The sequence below is a fragment of the Natrix helvetica genome (genome assembly GCF_964273705.1).
Source record: "Natrix helvetica genome assembly, chromosome: 9".
Taxonomy (NCBI): Eukaryota; Metazoa; Chordata; class Lepidosauria; order Squamata; family Natricidae; genus Natrix; species Natrix helvetica.
In genome coordinates this window covers 20,936,566-20,960,223 of record NC_138560.1, presented here as the reverse complement: position 1 = coordinate 20,960,223, position 23,658 = coordinate 20,936,566, and the positions used below count along the sequence as shown (strand labels likewise).

Below are 23,658 nucleotides of genomic sequence, written 5' to 3'. Positions count from 1 at the left end.
TGATCAGCCGCTCTTTCAGCAGTTTGAACCTTGTGAGTTAGCACAGAAAGAACATTCTTTATTGTGCTTTTTTGATGACATTTTTGATGTTGTGTCCATTTTAAGTCTTGAGATATGATAGAACCTAGAAACCTGAAGGTCACAAATAGTTGCAAATAGTTGCTTTAGTTTGCCAGATTTATGTCTATACCTGAGGAACAACAAAGGAAACTGACTCTCCGTGTCTTTTGGGGTTTTTGGAGTCTGACTTCTGTTAGATATATATCCTGCCTTTTACTCAAGAGGTCAGGAAAAGTGTATAGTGACTTCCCTTCATTTTGTCCCCATTACAGGAACTCCCTAGAGTAAGTTGAGCTGACAGAGAGAATGATCAGCCTAGAGTCCCTAATGTGTTTCCATTACTGAGGTTCTTTCTCAATCCAAGATGCAACATCTTACCTGTTGCACCACACATGAACATGGCTTGGTAGCTAACTGGCAACTTGTGCAGTTGATTCAACCAAGATGTAAACATGTACAAGGCTACATGTCCCAAATAGTATCCTGGTCATTTCACTCTGCACCTGCTACAGCTGTTGGATCAAATATGAAGGTTGTTGAACATACCTCTCCTCCCCATGAATTCAAATGCTATTTTGAAAAGGATCACAGGCAATCAGATTTAGCTTTAAGCAAAGTTTTTAAAAAAAAAAATCTTTACTTGTTAGATTTATATATTTCCTTTAGAGCACTTTGTCCTCTCACTTTTCCCACACAAATTGGGCTGTAATGCTGAGAAGTGTAGCCATTTGGGAATTAGCTGTATTCCTGGCAATACATTGGGGTCAATTTATTTTAGTCTATACTTTGGTACTACACTGTGGGTTGGGCTTACACATCACACTATGGTATGACAGATGAGTTCAGCCGGTGCATTAAGTTGAGTTGAATATGAGTAGGTAGTGTTAGAAATGAAATTACAAATGAAAGAAATAAAAGTAAACTTCAAGATATGATGTAAAAATCTCAGAAGGCTGAGATTCCATCGTAATAAATAAAACAGATTCTGAATTAGTATGATGAATCCAATATGTTGTATTACTGGCACCTTAAATGTTTTAGGTAAAGGTAAACGTTCCCCCCACACATGCAAGTCGTTCCTGACTCTAACAGGTGGTGCTCATCTCCATTTCAAAGCCGAAGAGCCAGCACTGTCCGAAGATGTCTCCATGGTCATGTGGCCGGCATGACTAGACACTGAAGGCGCACGGAACCTTCCCACCAAAAATGGCTCCTATTTTTCTATTTGCATTTTTACAAGCTTTTGAACTGGTAGGTTGGCAGAAGCTGGGACAAGTAACAGACTCTCACTCTGTTATGTGGCGCTAGGGATTCGAACCGTCCAACTGCTGTCCTTATGATCGACAAGCTCAGCATCTTAGTCACTGAGCCCTTTAAATGTTTTAGTGGAGATCAAAAGAGGTCATCACGAGCAAAGGAAATTAATTTTGTTAACATTTTTGGAACAAAATTATTAACATATGGGCCCAAACCTTTCTTACATCTTACAATTTTTACTTTTTTTTTCAGGTGGTCCAATTGTTTATTACTTATTCTTCTTGTGGCATTGACTCAGCCCTTGCTTTTGAAGATCTTGCCAATAAAACTGCAGAGACTTTTCAGAACAGTAACCTGCAATTAACACTGACTCAAAGGTACACACACACACACACACACACACCAGCTAAAGACAAATGTGATTTGATTAATTTCATCTCAGAGCTGAGAAATATGGTTTATAATCTAATATCTTTATTTATTTGATTTATACCTGGGGTTGAAGTTTGAAAGGACATAATATTAAAAGAAAACCTCCCTAGGAACATATATTGAAATATTTTTTAAAATTAATTAATAAAATATGGTATCTTAAAGACATTCCAAATATTTGGAATGCCAAAAACAAAAGACAAATACATCAAGGACCAATCTGCCCAGCTAAATATATTCTTTCTGTGTGTGGATTCTGTTCATTGCCTCTAAGCCTCTAAAGAGCATTAAAAAAACTAGCAAAGTAGTTTGGCTTAGTCCCAAATGCACCTAGGTTGCATAAGTACAGCTCCCCCATCCGCAATCTTGTACAAAATATAAATAAGCCTGATGTAATATCAAGATCATTTTATATAGCCAAGTTAAAAACAAAAAGTTCTCCAGTGGAATCCCCAACTCAGCATGAAGTCAAGAGTGATGATGCTAAATTAAAGGATGAAAAATGGAGAGATGGAGGGTCCATCACTGATACATTGTCAATGTTGTTGAACTCCCAAGACCATAACAGACACAACAGATAAATGCAGGATAAATATGTAATCCATAAGCTAGGAATCAGAAGGCTGTGAATGCTTTGGGTATATTGGACAGTAACACGATTGAGCGGGTCCAGAGTTATTTCACGAAAAGAGTCCTCCACTCCTCTGCTCACAATAGAATCCCTTATGCCACCAGACTCAAAATTTTGGGCTTGGACAATCTGGAATTGTGCCGCTTATGGTCAGACATAAGCATAGTACACCAAATTGTCTGCTACAACGTCCTACCTGTAAACGACTACTTCAGTTTCAACCACAATAAGACACGGGCAAACAACTGATACAAACTCAAGGTAAACAGTTCCAAACTCCATTGCAGAAAATACGACTTCAGCAACAGATTGGTCAATGCCTGGAATTCTCTACCCGACTCTGTTGTTACATCCTCAAACCCCCACAGCTTCAACCTCAAACTGTCTACTGTGGACCTCACTCCATTCCTAAGAGGTCCGTAAAGGGGGCGTGCATAAGCGCACCAGCGTGCCTACCGTCCCTGTCCTACTGTCCCCATTTATGTGTACTCATTTCCTTTTTTCATGTCCATGTTCATACTTATACCTGCTATCTTGTACATGCTTGACAAACAAACAAACAAACCCACACACACACACACACACACACACATACATAAATCCTTGTGACCTTGGGCCACTCTGTCTCTCTCAGCCCTAGGAAGAAGGTAAGTGCAAACCACTTCTGGAAATCTTGCCAATAAAACTTTGGGGACTGGTTCTGGCAGCCTCTAAGAGTCAACATTGAATTGAAGACCTGCATGTGTATGTGTATACAGGGGCGCGCGCACACACACACACACACACACACACACCAGTTATGCTGTTTATTTAGGAAAGCACCAAGAATTAGCTATCAGTTTGCAAACCATCTTGACTCAATTTAAATGCAAGATCAATGCTCCATCCCAGGATTGCTAATTGATTACATGCTCAAAGGCTCAATAAAAAAAAATCAATATAAGATACTGTGCTGAAGGACAGTATGGGGGAGGGAAACAGGAAGAAGGCATATCATGATAAAATAACGTAAAAGTTTCTGTGTATTAACTGACTGGTTAATCCCATGTAGAATGATTAGGAGGACATGGAATCAAGTGACATTTGTGTTTACATATAACCAAAGTGGAAACAGACTGAAGCAAATCATATTCAAGTCTACCTATATTATGCTAGGTTAGATAATGCACGGGGCACAGTTTTGTGGGGGTTCAAGGGGGAAATTATATATTATTCAGTTTCCTAATAACCTGAATTCTGATTTTTTTTAAAAAAACGTTTCTGGCTCTTATAGCTGCCAATATATATTTAAAACTACATGCTTGCTGAAATTACAAAAGTGAATAGGATAGATGAATAGCATCTCCAGAGGTTCAAAGCACAACCTGACTCTCACTGTGTGTGCATATTAGCATAAAGTGGATGAATTATGCTTAATAAAATATGCAAGTCTGCTCTGTTGGATAATATATGCAGATACATAATTCAGCCTTCCTTTTGCACAGAATTTAGACTATTACAGAACTCCAAACTCTTACGATAGGATTTGACTTTAATCTAGATCATGCTTGCTAGGTCATTTCCAGACCTGACCAACACCTATGGCACATATTAAGAAAACCCAAGATAAAAGACCACGAAGGACACCTACCACGACAGAAGGGCAGAGGGAAATCCCAGGATGCAGTGTTTTCCATGGTCTCGTGGCAAGTGAGCAAGGCGTGCCCCTCCAAAAAGAAACCAGGGTTGCAGCTGTAGCGCACTTTGTCTCCCACACTGAATGTTGTCCCTTGCTGGATCCCATTCTGAAGCCTCCCTGGATTTCCACACGTGTGGCTCGGAAGAACTACAGGAAGAAGGGGGGAAAGGGATAAAATCTGATTAGTTGAGGTTACCAAATTATCTGATCATCCACAAAGGGCGGGATACGATTCTAAGAAATGGACAGATAATAAATACATTTGTTTGGGAAATGAATGGGTTTCTCAACAACTGGTTTGTTCTCACCTCAAAACTTGGCTCTTTTAGTGAGCAGGATTTATACTTATACAGTTCTCATGTATGCTGAAATGGAGCTTAGACCACTCTGCATGTGAAAACAGATGATGTTCCCCTTCTTGTTCAGTAACAAGCAGGGTGGGCTGCTGGGGGTTTGGGAGAACCTCTAGCTAAGATTCTGTACAGTTTGGAGAACCCCCAAATCCCACTCCTGGCTGGCCCCTCCCACCCCTCCCCACCCCTCCCAGTAGTCCCCACATGGCCCGTTTTGGATGCACGCACGTAGACTCAGGGAGGGTAAAAAACAGGCCTACCAGAAGTTCAAGGAGGCTGGAAACTGGACCGTTTCCGGCCTTCAGAGGACCTGCAGAACCTGGGGAGGCCATTTTCACTCTCCCAGAGACTTGAGGAAAGCCTCCAGAACCCAGAGAGGGCAAAAACACACATCCACACGTCATGGTTCAGGAGGCTGACTAGGACATGCCAACCATGCCCACGCCCACCCAGCAACCGGGTAGAGAACCCCTTGCTAAAATTTTGGAAACCTATCCCTGGTAACAAGTGGGTGATGCAGAAAACCACATCATTATAACTTGACTTTGATGGACAAAGTTCCTTTCCAGGTCTGCTGAGCAAAGAAAAGGTAAGGAAACTAGTAACAGAACTACAGGTTGTTGATCTGCTCCTAGGCGGTCAGAGGGTCCAGTCAACCCCAAAGCAACCTGTCAACTGAGAGACAATCACTTTTGCTCCCTGAACTGAACACATTAACCAAGCAGCCTATCCTTCCTACCAACCCAGCCCTAAGTAACAAAACAAAGGATTGATGTGTAAGACCCACCAGTTCTCTTTGCGTTCCTTTATTATGCTATTGAGAGAAGCTAGAAAAAGGGAGACTCTAGACAAAGTGCAGAGAAGAGCAACCAGGATGATTAGGGGACTGGAGACTAAAACATATGAAGGACGGTTACAGGAACTGGGCATGGCTAGTCTAGTGAAGAGAAGGACCAGGGGAGTCATGTTAGCAGTCATTTGATATGTGAGGAGCTGCCACAAAGAGGAAGGGGGGTGGGGTGTCAAGCTATTTTCCAAAGCACCTGAAGGCCAGACAAGGAATAATGGATGGAAACTGATCAAGGAGAGAGTTAACCAAGAAATAAGGAGGAACTTTCTGACAGTGAGAAAAATCAACCCATGGAACAGAAGTTGCCTTCGGAAGTTCTGGGAGCTTCATCACTGAAAGCTTTCAAGAAGAGACTGGATTGTCAGAAATGATGTAGGGTCTCCTGCTTGAGTAGGCATTGGACTAGATGACCTATATAAGATCGCCTCCAACTCTGTTAATCTGTTATCTGTTAAGCTGTAAAAATGGAATTGATTCAGAATTGGAAAGGGATAATACTCTGAATCAATTTGTGGACTCTCCTATTCATTTTAGGGATTCCGTTGAAAGGATCCCTAACAGAAGATTGTCCAGCTCTACATGAACATACCCAGTGAAGGAGAGGTCATTATTTCACTGGGTAATGAGTTCCACCATTCAATATTAGTTTTGCTAACAGTAAATTGGAATTTTCATTATTCAACATTATTTTGTGTCCTGTTTTCTGGAGTCAGGAAAAAAAAATAAGTCAGGACTTGGGACTTCTCTGACTGAGGCAAAGTGAAATCGAACAACTATTTATTGTGATTTGGAAATTATTTCTATTGACTTTGCCTTCCGAATTGCATTTACGTTTGGGAGGTGGGTGGGAGGTGGGCAGTAACAATGTCACATTGCTGACCTATATGCAGCTTGTGATCAACTATAATTTTCATAAAATCATAAAATCCAAACCAGCCCAGCCACAACCTGCACATTTATTTTTCATAAATGAAAAAACTGCATTTGCTTCAACTACACTTCAACAATTACTGTTATTAGCCCCCTGCTTTTTCCTACTGAGGCAGCTCCAAATCTTTTAGGGTTCCATTTGATTTTGTATCATCTGCCAATTTGACAAGATCCCTTTGCTCACCTACAGACAGAACTCTTGCCATACTAAAATGCTTACAAAACACAGTACACAAAATAACACAGTTGGAAGGGACCTCAAAGGTCTTATATGCCAACTCTCTGCCCTAGATCCTATAAAAGTCTGAACAAATCATTGTCCCACCTCTTCTTGAAAACCCCCATTGAAGGAGACGCAAAACTTCTGAAAGGAAACCATTCCACTAATGGTTTTCATTGTCAGGAAATTTCTCATAATTTGGATCTCTCTTTGATAAGTTTCCAGTACTTCTTCTTATCCTCAGGCACTTTGGAGGAGAGAAAGTTGTGCATTTCAGCCGGTTCTACCCGGCTCAGGTGAACTGTTAGCGGTGGTGGGACACTCCGCCCACCCCCCGGACATAATCACATCCCATTTTTGATGCTCTGGGCATGTTACCACCCCTGAAGAGAACCTTCTTCTTTCTGACAGTCTCTCAAATATTGGATTGGACTGCTATCATGTCACATGTGCTTATTTGCCTAACAACTATTTTATATATATATCCTGTAAACTGATGCTGGTGGTGTTTCAACTTTGTCTTTTCTACATATCAGAGATTACAAGCTTGTCTCTTTGCTCCCTTCCTCCTGCAAGTCTGGCCTACATTCAACCAGAGTCCCATAACAACGTATTTAACAGATTCCCATAACAAAGCAACCCAGTTTCTCCACTGGGTCAATTATGTTGTTTGGAGAAAGAGATGCAGGATTTAAACTTGGGAAATGTTGTATATAGAACTGGAATCCTATAGTTTACCATTCAAACGTGTCTAAATTTGAGACTGCTTGGTCCAAGATCACCTAGTGTGGCTAGCTGGCTTCTTTTACCCAAGAGAAGACAAGAACTCAAGTACACTAGATACCTAGTGTGGTGCTTTAACCATTACAGCAAATTGGTTTCCTACAGGGTTCCTAATGCAATCCTTTAAATCTATAGAATATGCCCTAGTGACCACATGGTTAGAATCAGCATCTGAAAAAGCATGATTAAAGCTAGCTATCCAGGAAGACAAATAAGCTTAAGATACATATTTGTTTCTTCTTTTGAATTCCACATTTCTTTCTACATGCCATTTTTCCTATTTCTTTTTTTTTTTTTATTCAATTGTTTTATTTGTGGGGTTGGCCAAGAACACTATAAACCAATTCCTATTCTGGGCATTTTACTTTCAAAAAGCTGTAGCGTCAGAGACAGAATATTGCGGACATTCTTAATTTAGCAAGACATTGTGAACTGATACCAAATGAAACTGGTGGAGGAGCTGTTGTAGCAGCTACACTGGCTATAGTTTTGCTACGGCTACCATATGCAAACCCAGTGATAGAAGAAAATTTAGGGGTGCTTCCAGGGTGCCAAAAAGAAGGGGGGGGAAACTCTGCTAGATGTAGGAGTTTGTAACTGCACAGAAGACAGGTTGACAATAGGAGAGAGTAGAAAAGATGACAGCAGGAAGCATGGCATTTGTTCAAATGTGCCAGGTGGAGATGCCAATATGGAAGACTAATGACATCCATGTTTAACATCTCTTAATAGCTTAATTATTTAAATTTATTCAGAAATAATGCCACAAATTTGTACAAAAACTACAGGGACCTCCCTTGGAAGACCAGGCAAATGATCACCGCTCTGGCTTCCAGGTATGTTGCCGTTTAAGATTGCAAACAGATTGAAGATTGTCAAGAAATGAATACAGTGCCATTTTTTAAAGCTTTAGCAACAAAAACCCTGATCCTACTTTCAGATCTGGAGTCCATAAGATGCAATTCGTGATTTCACTCTGCATAAAAAGCCACTTTTGTTTTTTCAAGGGTCAAATCCCTCATTCTATTTTACTTAATGAACCTAAAGATAAAACCCAAGTTGATGCTGTTTGATTTTTTTTTACAAATCCTATCATAGAAACAAAAATTTTGTTTGCAAATTCTGACAATTTTGCTTCTCTTACCTAGTGCAAACACAGACAGGAACACTGCCAGATGACTACCAGCAAGGAAAATCCAAAGAAATGGAACAAAATCAAGATTAAAAGCAGATTTGGCTATAATGAATAAACCATTCCCTCTTCTTTATTTTTAGTAAAGCTATCCAATGTTGAAATATTCACCCAGGGGAAAAAAAACACTGAACAGTAACAGGTGCATTTAATTATTGGGGGAAAAAACCTCATTATTTATCTGGACAGCACCTGAGAAAATCCACTAAACTTCATCCATTAAAGTAACAGTTTTGACAAATGTTGAAAAGATTATGATGGGCATCATCAAAGAGATGAGGAGAGATATAATCAAAATGTTTGGAATTTGTACCAGTTTGCATTCAAAACATTTCATTTAAAGTTTGAAACAGTTGTTCCAAGTGTGAAATGGCTATTTGAGTACAAGAGGGAATGTTTTAATTATTTTGGAAGTGTTTTGAATGCAAGATAGAATATCTGATGCTCAAAATAACTTCAGACAGGGAATTCATTCAAATGGCTTGAAATGTTTCTGACACCGCTAAAGAACTTTATAAGTACCAGATCATATGAGGTTCTGAGTACAATATCAGCTGAGAGATTGTAGATATTGATGGATATGTCAATAGCTGATTTTCATAAAACTATTAAAATTATTTAAGACAAAATAACCTTTCCTAAATTTTATTTTCACTGAGCTAGTTTTGAGAGGGCAGCAGTTTGTACTTTTGAGCAGAAAATACTTTACTCACCCTCTATGATACTATGTTCTGTTGGCTGTTTTGAAATCAACATTCAACTCTGGATAGGGTTTGATGAAAATTATTTCAAAGATTTGAGTCTGTTATTCTTAATTAAATCATTATAACTATCCTATCTACCTGATTTATTTCTTTTTGGATGGTCTGAAATTCTATTAACACCCTGGCCATTTTGTCCATGTTCTTTCTATCTGTTTGGATTGCAACACATTTGATACTTTTACATTGTACAGGTAAAGGTTCCCCTCACACATATGTGCTAGTCGTTCCCGACTCTAGGCGGCGGTGCTCATCTCCGTTTCAAAGCCGAAGAGCCAGAACTGTCCGAAGATGTCTCTGTGGTCATATGACCAGCATAACTAAATGCCGAAGGCGCATGGAATGCTGTTACCTTCCCACCAAAGGTGGTCCCTATTTTTCTACTTGCATTTTTTACTTGTTTTTGAACTGCTAGGTTGGCAGAAGCTGGGAAAAGCAATGGGAGCTCACTCCGGTATGTGGCGCTAGGGATTTGAACCGCTGAACTGCCGACCTTTCTGATTGACAAGCTCAGCATCTTAGCCACTGAGTGTCCGCATCCCTTTTTTTGTATATAAATGCAAATTAATCAACTCTTAATAAAGATACTACATGAAAAGGGTTAGAATCAAGATCACGTGAAGATCACGAGGGATAGAATCAAGATCACGTGGAGTGTTAATACCACTTTATAATGCCTTGGTAAGGCCACACTTGGAATACTGCATTCAGTTCTGGTCGCCACGATGTAAAAAAGATGTGGAGACTCTAGAAAGAGTGCAGAGAAGAGCAACAAAGATGATTAGGGGACTGGAGACTAAAACATATGAAGAACGGTTGCAGGAACTAGGTATGTCTAGCTTAAGAGAAAGAAGGACTAGGGGAGACATGATACCAGTGTTCCAATTTCTCAGGGGTTGCCACAAAGAAGAGGGAGTCAAGCTATTCTCCAAGGCACCTGAGGACAGAACAAGAAGCAATGGGTGGAAACTAATCAAGGAGAGAAGCAACTTAGAACTGAGGAGACATTTCCTGACAGTTAGAACAATTAATCAGTGGAACAGAAGTTGCCTCCAGAAGTTGTGAATGCCCCAACACTGGAAGTCTTTAAGAAGATGTTGGATAGCCATTTGTCTGGAACAGTATAGGGTTTCCTGCCTATGCAGGGGGTTGGACTAGAAGACCTCCAAGGTCCCTTCCAACTCTACTATTGTATTGTATTGTATTGTATTGTATTGTATTGTATTGTATTGTATTGTAAAACTTTGTTCAAATTAGGTTCAGCAAATCTCACCTATCTCTATCAAAATACCAATAAACAAATGAGCAAACCAAAATGACATTTTGGGTTCTCCTTTCTTCAAAATGGTCTTGACTTCTCTTATTCTAACTCCAGTCAGAAGGGAGTTTCATACTTTTGTCCCTGGAGTAATAGGTAAATGATGGAGGCAACATTTTTAAATAGATTGAACTCAAGGGAACCTATTGTGATGAGGATAAGCTAACTATTAGCTATCAAGAGACCAAGTTTATGGATCTTTTCAAAGATGAGCCAAAATGGAAGACATCTCTGGCACTTTAATGGGAACTGTAAAAAAAATCAGTCTTCCAGATCAGAGGGAGAAATTAAGCCAGCTACAAAAACAGCCTAGCAAAAACACAATGACTATAGATACTCCTTGATTTACAACCACAATTGGAATTAGAATTTCCATTGCTAAGTAAGGCAGTTAAGTAAGTTGTGCCCAATTTTATGACCATTTCTCCTATGCAGTTGTTAAGTGAATCCGGCTTTTCCCCATTGATTTTGCTCATCAGAAGCTACTGGGAAGCTCACAAATGGCAATCAGATAACCCTGGAATCCTGCAACCATTGCAAACCCATGCTGGTTGTCAAGTGCCTGGATTCTGAACATGTGCCCACAGCAAAAGTTGTTAAGTGTGAAGACTGGTCATAAATGACTATTTCTTGCACTATTTTAACTTAATAAATTAATGGTTGTAGGCAGGGGTAGGCTTCAAAATTTTTAGCAAGGGATTCTATGCCTGGTTGCTGGATGGGTATAGCCATGGTGGGCATGGCCTAGTCAGCCTCCTGAACCACCGAGGGGGGGGGCATTTTTGCCCTCCCCAGGCTATGGAGGGTTTCCTCGCTCTTTGGGGAGGGTAAAAATGCCCCCCCAGGCTCTGGAGGCCCTTGGGACACCTGAAACGGGTCCATACACGAACTTCAGGTAAGCCTGTTTTTCACCCTCCCCGAGCCTTCGCATATGCCCTGCACTTCCCTGCATGCAAAAGGAGCTGGGGTGGGTGGGCCAGCCAGGGATTTAGGGGTTCTCTGAACTGTACAGAATCTTAGCCAGAGGTTCTCCTGAACCCCTGCAAATCCCCAGCAGCTCATCCCTGGTCGTAAGTTGAGGACTACCTGTATGCTGGGTTTCTTCTACTCACAAATAGAATATTATCTACTAGAAATTATTAAGATGTTCAAAGCTAAAACAATTCCCAAGTGACATATAGTGCCCTGGTGTGCACCTGCAGTAAGTTACATCCAATCCAAACTTATCTAATCTTTTTTTTTTTTTTCCAACAGGCCTATTATTGCACATTGCTTTATTTAGTAAATGGGGAAATTTATCATTAAAGTAGTCCTTGAATGTATCTTTGTTGAAAGATAGTGTATTAATTAGATAGACTATGTAACGGATAGGTTTTTTTTTTCAAATTATTAAATAAGATTTCATTATATTATCCATTGTCTTTTTTTATAGGAAGTTTGCAAAGCATTAATTCCAAATTGTATTTTCCCTTATGTTTCCATAAAAAAATCCCAGGAGGAATTAGGTTGCATTCTTAAACAGAAAGTTTTAAAATTATTAACCCATAATGCATTGAAATCTTCTGGCTAGTCTCTGTCAAAAATGAATTTAATATATTATTTAAGTTATTAAATTATTTAATTTAATAGTCTTGTTCCAATTCTTCCTCCTTATGAATTTATTTCAAACAAAAATGAGATTACTACATTTATTAAAAGACAAAGTTACTGATCTTCATCTCTTGCGTCTAAGAAATTGTTGCTACAATTAAATTATGAAATTATCTTTCTATTTTTCTGGAGAGACAGTGAATGATCTTCAACTTTTAGCAGGGCAATTTTTTAAAAAAATATTATATACGCAAATGAGATAATATTTATACAGGTCAAGCTTCTGCAGTATCAGTATTTTAATTGATATTCTTGCTCAAACTGAAAATAGATCTGGTCGAGCAATTTGAGATGCTGAGAAATATTTTATATAATTTCTATGAAGTTTCTAAACCTATTTTGCATTTTTTTTATATTCTATATTTTGTACCAATCCTAAATCATGGGTGATTATTAATACTGTAATATCCCCTTAGTTAAAGTGTTCCCAGAAAGCACAAGGGTCAATTTTCATCTTACAGAGGGTTCCAAAGTTAGATATGAGAAAATTTATATATTTATAAACTGGACCTTTTATAATATTATCTTGACAATCACCATTCTTTAAACTTTTGCAGAATCAACAGAGTTATTTTTGGCCATTTATTCAATATAAGCATTAGTTATTCATTAATTTGACCCAGATACAATCTCTGCTTTGGGAGTTCCAGTGTGTTGAATGTTATAGAAGAATTCATAGTGGCTTGTATCTTGTATACTAATGTGTGGTTGATTAAATTGATGTTAGTTATATATGCAATTGCACAAGAATGCACTCCAATGTTTGCTTTTCCTAGCAAACCAGTGAAGGGGTTTTTTTAAATAAAAGAATATGAAATTGTTCTTATATTATTTAAAAGCGCATTTTGTTTTGTGTACATTGGATACCTCAGAGATTGCTCATTTAATGAGGGTTAGCTGCTTTGTTGCCAAAGATGCAGCCCAATAGGTTTGACATTAGCTCATACAGATTGGAGCTCTACTACTATAGACACATTTTGTTAACATGATTGTACATTGGTTGCCAGGTTGTGAAGACAAATATGCTATTATTGGTTACATCTCTCAAATTTGGAATATACAGAAACAACAAACTCTGAAAAGACAAATTCTGTTTTTGATTAGCAGGTGTAGATTGCCAATATATATTATTTATCAACATATAAATAAGAGTTTTGTTTATTTTTTGAATCTTTTTTACTTTGTACTTTTCCATTATTACCTTTTAACTTTGAAACAATGTTTGATGTTCCTCTATATATACTTTCTTCATTAACTTGATGCATTTTTTTAAAAAAATGAACAATTCACGAAGTTTAAGCACTGTATTCTATCAAAATAAAATCGAATGCATAACAACCTTAGATCAGTGGTGTGTAGCTCAACTGTAGGATTTGTGTTAAGTAATTAAGCTCCCCGTAAGGAGAGCGAGTATGCAGAGAAGCGTAATGAGATTGATATGGAATAACACGCACAAACCAGCATATAGAGACACTGAATAGTACAAAAATATAGTAGTTTACTATGTAGAAATATAGAGGTATTCAGAGTCCGGTTAACAGTCCAAGTCATACACGGTTCAGTAATTTAGTTATCAATATAATCAGTCTAACACACAAAGTATAGCTAAACAGTTGCAAACCACAATACCTCAAAATACACCAACCAGCTTCTAACAAAACAGAGAGATAACAGCCATTCTGGCTCACTCTTATAGCTGCTTGAGGTAACAAACCAATTACATCTCTGAAGCATTTAAAGTAACAGTAAAGTAATCATAGCTTATATACATTGCCAAGCCAAGCCTAGGGTTACATCCCTAACTATTTGCCTTTATGTTTATTTCCTGTTCTGGGAAAAAAAGCAAGTTCTGCTGGATCAACACAGTCAAATTCCCAAATTCACTACCACAAAAACCATGATAGGATTGTTGTAATCTACATAATGGTAAATTTCTGTTTGGCTATATTCAACTGCATGAACTAACTTGCTTGTTTTGTCCGTCTGTTTTTACTCTTGTTTACTGAATAAAGGGGAAGGAGTGGGTGGGATCTTGTCTTGTGTCATCCAGTCAAGGTCAGGTCTTGTAGTCCAGTCGTGGGATTCAATTTTTTTTACTATTGGTTCTGTGGGTGTGGCTTGGTGGGCGTGGCAGGGGAAGGATACTGTAAAATCTCCATTCCCACTCCACTCCAGGGAAAGGTTACAGCAAAATCCCCATTTCCTCCCGATTATTCGGGACTCAGGAGGCAGAGAATAGATGGGGGCGGGGACAGTCAGAGGTGGTATTTACTGGTTCTCTGAACTACTCAAAATTTCGGCTGCTGTTTCTCCAGAACTGGTCAGAACCTGATGAATAACACCTCTGGACAGTAGTGAAAAATTGAGTCATTGATTTTTGATAATCTGTCATTGAATGTTGGAGGCGCTATTCTGTACATTTCCAAGATAGGCATGTAGCCTATTGGTCATCGGTTGGGGAAACTGGAGGCCTTCACATAACAAAATGGCAGCCTGAATACACCAGTTCTCCAGAACTGGACAGAACCTGCTGAATACCACTTCTGTTGTAGTATCATGCCCATAGTATGTCGGTGAAGTTATGGTATCAGGTTCTGATAAAAACTTCAGGGTTATTGCTGTTTGTGGGGAGCTTGTGAAATTTGGCCACTCTTGGGATATATCTACTTCATTATTAAAGAACTCCTGACAGCTCAAGAAAGATTTTGGTATCATCTCATTTGGTATATATGTTTTTTTATGCTATGCTTTTAAATTTGTTTGCTTGAATTAATAATAAAACTTAAACATTCTTTATTCAGTGGTGTCCTTATTGTCTCTGGATCCAAATGAAACCTGGGTACCTGATCACTGCACTGACACTTGACAAAACAGCTCTACAGGGGGTTAAGTCTACATCTGAGAAGGGAAAAATATACTGGGCTCATGTTTCTTCTTCTTTATTTTCATTGTGCATAACCATTTCAACCCTCTGAGCCAAGGAACTGTATATTTTCAGGTTTTAAAATGAAGTACAAGTTATATTCAACGCTCCAAGGAAAGAACAGCAAATAAATCTAAATACATAAACATTCTCTGATAAACCTTCTGTGTTCTGATATTATTGCTTTTTACGTGCCTAGGTTTTTCCCCCCCAATTGCTTCTGAAATTGTGGCATCTACATTATTTATATCAGATGCTTCATGGCATAAAATAATACTGGCAATTTTCAATTTTTTCCATAATCCTTGCCTCCCCCTCCCCCCACTTAAAAAGGCACAATCCTAGCAATCAATAGGAAAATGCATGTAATCCTAATTATCATGCCAAAACTACATTACGGAAACATAATGAAGGAAAAGCTGCACCAACCAATTCCACCTCTCTGCCTGATGGCACATAACATGAATGTTAAACATAAAACAGACTTTGGATATTGTCAACAGAATTGTTGAACTTTCAGAAAAAGCACAATGTAGTGATCTATTAGTGTTTGTTCAATAATGACTCTTGAAACATTTCAAAGGGTAATTTCTGACATTATCAACTCTGTAAAGAGAGAGAAAAATCATATGACTTCATAATGGATTAATACTAGGACCAGGTAGCACTAGGATCTTGCTGACTTCCCACGTATGACAAATGTGTATGCCTATAGAATCTAAATTTTCCTGATTACTAAAGTCTTTTTTCTGTCTACTGACAAGCTTTGTTACCTTCTTCTGATAAATGGAATGGAATGGAAGAGAAGAGAAGTGAAGAGAATAATAGAGTTGGAAGGGACCTTGGAGGTCTTCTAGTCCAACCCCCTGCTTAGGCAGGAAACCCTATACCATTTCAGACAAATGGCTATCCAACATCTTCTTAAAGACTTCCAGTGTTGGAGCATTCACAACTTCTGGAGGCAAGTTGTTCCACTGATTAATTGTTCTAACTATTGGGAAATTTCTCCTTAGTTCTAAGTTGCTTCTCTCCTTGATTAGTTTTCACCCATTGCTTCTTGTCCTACCTTCGGGTGCTTTGGAGAATAACTTGACTCCCTCTTCTTTGTGGCAGCCCCTGATTCTGTAAATGAATGACTACTAAGCTCTGGGACTTGTAGTTCTTACAAACATATCTAACATGGAGAACTGCAAGACCCAGAATTCATCAGGTAAATTTTACTGCTGCTTCCCATCAATCTTTTTAGAACCTGGGGTGACAGGTTGTCCTTCATCATGCTGCTTGCTTCGTTGTTTTAAGGTAGCTTTGACTGGCTGTAAAGTATCTCATAGAAAATCTGGACATACACATTTTCATATGTGATCTAAGTCTTATAAATGTGATAATTATCAATCAATCACTCAATCAGTCAGGGCAGATAACCTTTTTCACCCAGTACGTCATTCTGACTTTCTGGGAATATGGCATCCAAACAACACAAGTCTGGAATCACATAACTTTTTTATATTAAAGTTTTGTTTAAAGGTCATGTGAAAGGGGACTATTCATGGGTCTGCTACTGTTATTGAACTACATATTTGTCCTATCATTCCTAGAGTTATATAAAACATTCCCCTTTTCTTTGATCAAGTCATACTGCTGGTAGTTACAACATAGTGGATGTTTGTATTTGAGTGTCTTCTATCCAACTGGAATCAAAGTCACAGGAAATGAAATATAGCAGGATTGGATGGTAAACATGAAGATATGCACAATGGTAGAAGCAGAAAGATTGAGCATCTGATATTTTTCAAACATTATTTTTTCCCAATATACACCTTGACAAACCTCACCAATACCATCAAACTACTTAGAATGTTCCAGGAAGGGGTGGGGGTGGGGGAAACCTAGCAAAATTCCTGAAGTCTATAAGAATCTTACTTCAGTGTCCCTTCCATCAAATACAATGGTTAGAAATTCTGCCAGAATCATTTACTGCCTACCAAAAACTCTACTCTCCAATTTTGTTACATAGAAATTGCACCTTTATTTAAAAATAAGTTTTCCCCCCCGAACGCCAACAAATAATTCCCTCACCACTATCAAACTATTCACTAAGGCTGCATTACTATTACTATTATTACTATAGTCTTCTCATCATTTCTATCACCCATCTCCTCCCACTTATGACCACAGGACTGTAACTTTGTTGCTTGTATCCTTTCGATTTATATTGATAGTTTCCTGATTGCTTATTTGTACCCTATGACTATCATTAAGCGTTCTACCTTATGCTTCTTGACGGATGTATCTTGCCTTTTTATGTATACTGAGAGCATATGGACCAAAGACAAATGCCTTGTGTGTCCAATCACACTTGGCCAATAAAGAATTCTGTTCAGTTCTGTTCTACTCTACTCTACTCTACTCTACTCTACTCTACTCTATTCTATTATAAATTCAATGCTATGTTATGCTACGCTATGCTACGCTACACTATGCTATGTGCAATGTAGCTGAATTTATTATTTATTTATTTATTTATTTATTTATTTATTTATTTATTTATTTATTTATTATTTATTTATTTATTTATTTATTTATTTATTTATTTATTTATTTATTTATTTATTTATGCATGCCTTGGTCTTGTGGGCTCTGTTTTGGGGGGCGGTACAGAAGGAGTTAAAGGTAAGGATAAAACATGGAAAATCACTGCCATTCCCACTTTTAAATCACCCCAAACTCTGGAAAACAGACAAAAGATGTATGGCCAAGGTAGTTGCTATTTTTAAACTATTTAATTGTGTGTGTGTGTGTGTGTGTGTGTGTTGTGTGTGTGTGCGCGCGCACATCTGTTCAGGCAACTTATTAAAGGCTAGAATTCTTCTCTATAATATTCCACATGCTCGTGAACACTATACGCATGTGTGTGAGAGAGAGAGGTTAGAAATATCATAATATAGCCATACGTGTGCAAGAAAAATGAAAACTTTTAAAAATGCCTTCTTGAACTGGACATCTAGAGACTATGTCCAAATCTGTCCTAAGCAATCAGACTCAGTTGGGAGCTGACATCTTTTCTGTTTATTTGCCTCAAAAGTAATCAATCACAATTATTGTGCTGTTATTTATTACTGCACTTACACTGACCATTTTCTCTGAACCACTTTGACTCCAATATATTTATGGATGATGATGATGCCTAGCTGGCTACATTGGGAGTGAATGGTTTAAAAAGCTTCACCAAGTTACTACCCTGAAAATAGATATGGAATTATGTTGTGGGCTATTTGATAGTGCAGAAAATAGCCTGCGGCTATTAAACACGAGAATTTATTCCTTCCCAGTTTAACTTCTCTATTAACTTGTGCAAGTGGAAAATAGTTCTTTCTAGTCCTACTCTAAAAAGTGCCCACTTCTATTCTAGGATATATTTCCCAAAATTCACACTTGCAACAAATATTCCTCGTTTACTTTCCCTGGAAGGAATCCCATCACACACACACACACACACACACGTATGTATGTATCTATCTATCTATCTATCTATCTATCTATCTATCTATCTATCTATCTATCTATCTATCTATCATCTATCTATGTATCTATGTATCTATGTATCTATGTATCTATGTATCTATGTATCTATGTATATTAACAAATCAAAGAAGCTGAAAAAATGTTATTAAACACCCTCTGAAGGGATATTTTCCTGTAAGCACAAAAGAAGAGAATCCAATCACACCTTAATGAACTAAACTCAAAATGAGATTTCTTATTCCCAAGAAAGAAAAACTGCAGAGACTTGATGATTAACAGAGTTGGAAGGTCATCTAGTCCAACCTCCTGCTCAACCAGGAGACCCTATACCATTTCTGACAAATGGCAGTCCAATCTCTTCTTGAAAGTCTCAAGTGATGGAGCTCCCACACGAGAACCAGTCTGGTATAGTACTGGTGTAGATATCAAACTAAAAACAGGGAGACTGTGAGTTCTAGTACAATTTTAGGTTTAAACCAACTGGGTGACCTTGGTCCAGTCCCCTCTGTCATGCCCTGGGAAGGAGGCAAAGGTAAAGGCATCTCAAATATTTCCAAGAAAACTGAAACTGTCTAGGCAGTCACCAGGAATGAATGCTACTTGAAAACATGTACAAAGAGCTGCCAACTTTAACACAACCAGAAATGTTCTAGTTGTGGAATCCCCCCTCCCAGCAATGTTTTCTAAGGAGGAGGAAATATGTTGTAGTTGCCTCCAGCCAAGCCAACTTCAAGGACTTTGCCTTCTCAACTCTTTCGGCCAGGCGAATTGGTGACGCTGTTGTTCAAGCTTGCAGAGTTTCTCTTTGCATAGCAGGAGAAGAAATGATTCTTCCTATCCAGTCTGTCTTGTGACTATAAGAGCACTCTTTCAAGTAATTCTTCATTGTAAGTAAACCTTATTTGCTCTCCTAATTAAATTTCTTCCCTAGTTTTCCTCCTGATTAATCCATAGACTGATTTTCATCTTTTGTCCTGCTTATGTATAAAACAAACAGCAGTGCTTAATAGATATCAACTCATCAGCCGTAGGTTTTGTCCTATTTGCATGTCTAAGAGAAACACTTTATTGCCTGAATTATTGGCAGCAGTTCATGACAGCTATATTTTTACACCATTGCGGCTATAACCTTGAAATCTTATCAACAAGAAAAAACATTTTCAGCTGCTAAGAAATGAAGTTGCCACCTAGCCTCCTTAGTGGTTGGATGATTCATGTCAGCAGAAAGCTTTCCTCTGTTCATTTGTGTATTTTACCTACTTTCAACTTCAAACAGCCAGGTGAGGAAATGTTAACCAAACATTCCAATTAAAACAGTGGAAACAAAATGACAACCGTTATTTGGAAGATTTTCTGTTTTGAAAGAGGAGACATAAATGAGATTTATCCAAGGAAACACAGCAGGGAGGAGCCCAGTCCTGTCTACCACTCACTGTCAAAGAAAGAACGTTGGTCTTACCTGAACGTTTTTTTCTGGAGAGTGGAGGGAGGGGGTCACTGAAGGGTTATTACAGCCTGATTGGTCCATTTGACTGAGAGAAAACTTCTTAGCCTTCGGCTTCTCCCGTTGGCTCCCAGTTTCCGCGATGTCACGGTCAGCGTCTGCATGATGTCAGAAAAACAAGGGAAAGCCGCCCAGGGCCACCCGATCCTACCCCTCCTGGATCCTGTCTATCTATTTAGGGCGGGAAAAGTGACCCCTCCCTCCACTCTCCAGAAAAAAAAGTTCAGGTAAGACCAACGTTCTTTTTCCAGTAGAGTGGAGGGAGGGGTCACTGAAGGGACATACCCACGCTACGTCCCAGGGAGGGGAGACTGGGTCCCCGGGGGAGGATCGGCCGCCACCCGCTGGAGAACCCTCCGCCCAAAGGACGCCTCAGCCGAGGCATAAGTGTCCAGGCGGTAGTGTCTTATGAAGGGGGTAGGGGAGGCCCAGGTGGCCGCACGACAGATGTCCTTGAAGGGCGCCCTTGTGGCCCAGGCCGCTGAGGAGGCTGCACTACGAGTGGAGTGAGCAGTAATCCCCGAAGGGGGAAATTTTCCCGAGGCTCCATAAGCCTCAACAATGGCCAACCTGATCCACCTCCCAATAGTTGAAGATGATACCTTTTTACCTAGGGAACTCGGATGGAACGAGACAAACAGTGCCTCGGTCCTACAAATGCCCTCCGTCCGCCTCAGATAAATACGGAGGGCCCTGCGTACATCCAATTGATGCCACGCCTGTTCCCTCTCCCTTGTAGGATTTGGGCAAAAATTTGGTAGGACAATTTCCTGGGCCCTATGAAACAGAGTGTTAACCTTCGGGATGAACGAAGGATCCAAACGCAGGACCACCCTGTCCTGGTGAATCATGCAAAGGTCACTCCGAACAGAAAGGGCCCCCAATTCGGAAATACGCCTGGCCGATGTAATGGCCACTAAAAATACTACCTTGAGTGAGAGGAGACGCATGTGGACCGACCTGAGCGGCTCAAAGGGAGAACCCGTCAGCGCCTTCAGGATGAGGGTAAGATCCCAGGTGGGAAACCTATGAACGGGGGGCGGACGGATGTTGGCTGCCCCTTTAAGGAACCTCTTCACCAATGGTGAGCGCGAGAGGGTAGAGGAACCCTCTCCCCCCAAAATAGTGGATAGGGCCGCTACCTGTCGCCTAAGAGTATTGTGGGACAACCCATCCTCTAGCCCTTTTTGGAGAAACTCTAAAACGTCTGGAACCGTGGCCCTAGCTGGATCCACCCCCCTGGGGCTACACCACTTTGCGAAAGCCGTCCAGGTGGCGTTATAGATTCTAATTGTGGACGGTCTCCTAGCTGCCTCCAAGGTAGCTATGACCCCTGACGACAATTTCCTCCCCTTCAGTAATCCCCTTTCAAGAGCCACGCGGTCAGATGCAGCCACTGCGGCTCTGGGTGAAGTAAGACCCCCTGACACAGGACAACCTCCTCTGGCGGAATCCTCCAGGGGTCTGTGACCGAGAGCTGGACCAGGTCTGCGAACCATGGTCTCCTCGGCCAATATGGGGCTAATAGAATGACGCGAGCCCTTTCTGTGACTACCTTCCGAATGGTTCTGGGGATGAGGGGAAGTGGGGGGAAGGCGTAGAGGAGACCCGGAGGCCACCGGGTTCTGAGAGCATCCGCTCCTTCTGCTGCTGGAGTCTTGAATCGGGTGAAGAATCTCGGCAGTTGTGCGTTGCCGGGGGAGGCAAACAGGTCTACAAGGGGGTTGCCGAATTTGAGGCAAATCTTCCGAAACAACTCTGGGACCAGCTGCCACTCACCGTTGTCCAGAGTTGCCCGGCTCAACCAGTCTGCCTGGTGGTTGGACTCCCCCGATATATGTTCCGCCGTAATTGAGGCCAAGTGTCTCTCCGCCCATAGGCCTAATGTCTGTGCCTCCCGCCACAGGGCTCGGGAGTGAGTCCCCCCTTGACGGTTGACATGAGCTTTCGCCGCTACATTGTCCGTAAGCAGGAGGACGTGTCGCCCCTGCAGATGGCGGTGGAAAGTCCGGAGGGCCAGTCTCGCGGCCTTGAGCTCGAGCCAATTTATATTTTGTCTGAGGTCCGAGGCAGTCCAACGTCCCTGTGCCATGTCGGACCCCATCACGGCCCCCCAGCCGTAAAGGCTCGCGTCCGTCGTGACTTGCATTCTCTCTGGCTCCCAAATTGAGGCCCCCTGACGCAATGCCGGGGACATCCACCACTTGAGCGAGCGTCTCACCTCTGGTGTTAAACAAAGCGGTCGCAGAGAGTTGCTCAACATTCTCCTTTGGGCTGGTATCAAGGCCCACTTGAGGGGACGCAGATGTAGACGGGCCCAGGGGACTATCCCTATACAGGATACCATCTTCCCCAGGAGTCGGGATAAGGTCAGGGTGGAAACGGACCTTTTTTTCCCGATGGACGTGATCAATTGTCTCAGACTGGTCCGACGGTCTGGGGAAAGGCGAACCCTCCCTGACTCGGAATTGATCATTGTCCCTAGATGCAGAATCTGTCTGGAGGGGGACAGGTGGCTCTTGGGAAAGTTTATCGAGAAACCTAGTGTCTGGAGCCAGTGGATTGTCAGTTGGAGGTCTGCCCTGGCTCTGGGAAGGGACCCTGCCTGCACTAGGACGTTGTCCAAGTAGCACTGGAGCCTCACCGGAATGGATCTCAGGTAAGCCGCCAGTGCCGCCAGGACCTTGGTGAACGTCTGAGGGGCCGAAGCCAGGCCGAATGGAAGGGCCCGGTACTGATAGTGCCGGCCCTTGTGGGAGAACCGCAGGAACTGACGGTGGGCCCGGAGAATGGGGATGTGAAGATAGGCCTCCGTCAAATCTACCGAGGCCATGTAATCCCCCTTCCGAATGCCCTGTAAGATTGACTTCAGGAAGGCCATCTTGAAGCGCCTGTAGACTAGGTATTGATTCAGGCGCTTCAGGTCGAGGATCGCTCTCCAACCCCCCAAGGTCTTCACTACAAATAGATTTGAATAGTAGCCCCGTCCCCTCTCCGGCTCCGGAACGACCTCCACCGCTCTGATTTCCAGAAGATGGGAGACGGCGAGGTCCATGAGATGATGGCGTTCCGGATCCCGGGATGGGGAAAACACCTTGAAGCATCTCGGGGGATAGGAGAGGAACTCTAACCTTAGGCCGTGGCGAATGGTCGCTCGGACCCAACCGTCTGATGTAATCTGGTCCCACTTGTCCGCGTACAGCGCCAGGCGGCCGCCTATGGGATGACTCGGATTTGAGTCATTTCCCTCTGCGGAAGGGGTGGCCGCCCCCCCCCCCCCGCGAAAGGGCCACTTGGATTGGGACTGGTACCTGGAGTGTTCCTGAAAATTTTGCCTGTTGTATGGCCTATCCTGCCTGTACTGCTGGAAACGGGGCTCCTGGTCCCTGTCATAACTCCTGAAGGGAGGCCTGCGATATGGGTGACTGCGTGTCTCGGACTTCTTGGTGGAGGTAGGCATCACCTTTTTCTTGTCTTTATTCTCCACCAAAATTGGGTCTAGAGCAGACCCAAACAAATTGGGACCCGTGAAGGGGGCAGCTATTAAATCCCATTTGGCTTTATTATTGATCTGCCAATTTCTAAGCCAAAGGA

At 41.1% G+C, this 23,658-nt stretch overlaps 1 protein-coding gene across 1 annotated transcript in view; it reads right to left on the bottom strand.

Annotated features, from left to right (window-relative positions):
• CSMD2 (CUB and Sushi multiple domains 2) overlaps positions 1 to 23,658 on the bottom strand; it is a gene marked incomplete at its 5' end in the record, with an annotated part of 765,891 nt that overhangs the window by 540,813 nt on the left and 201,420 nt on the right. Inside the window, one exon of the mRNA XM_081962655.1 lies at positions 4,011 to 4,205. Within this exon, the coding sequence (XP_081818781.1) occupies positions 4,011 to 4,205 (195 nt within the window). The remainder of the gene's footprint in view (positions 1 to 4,010; positions 4,206 to 23,658) is intronic.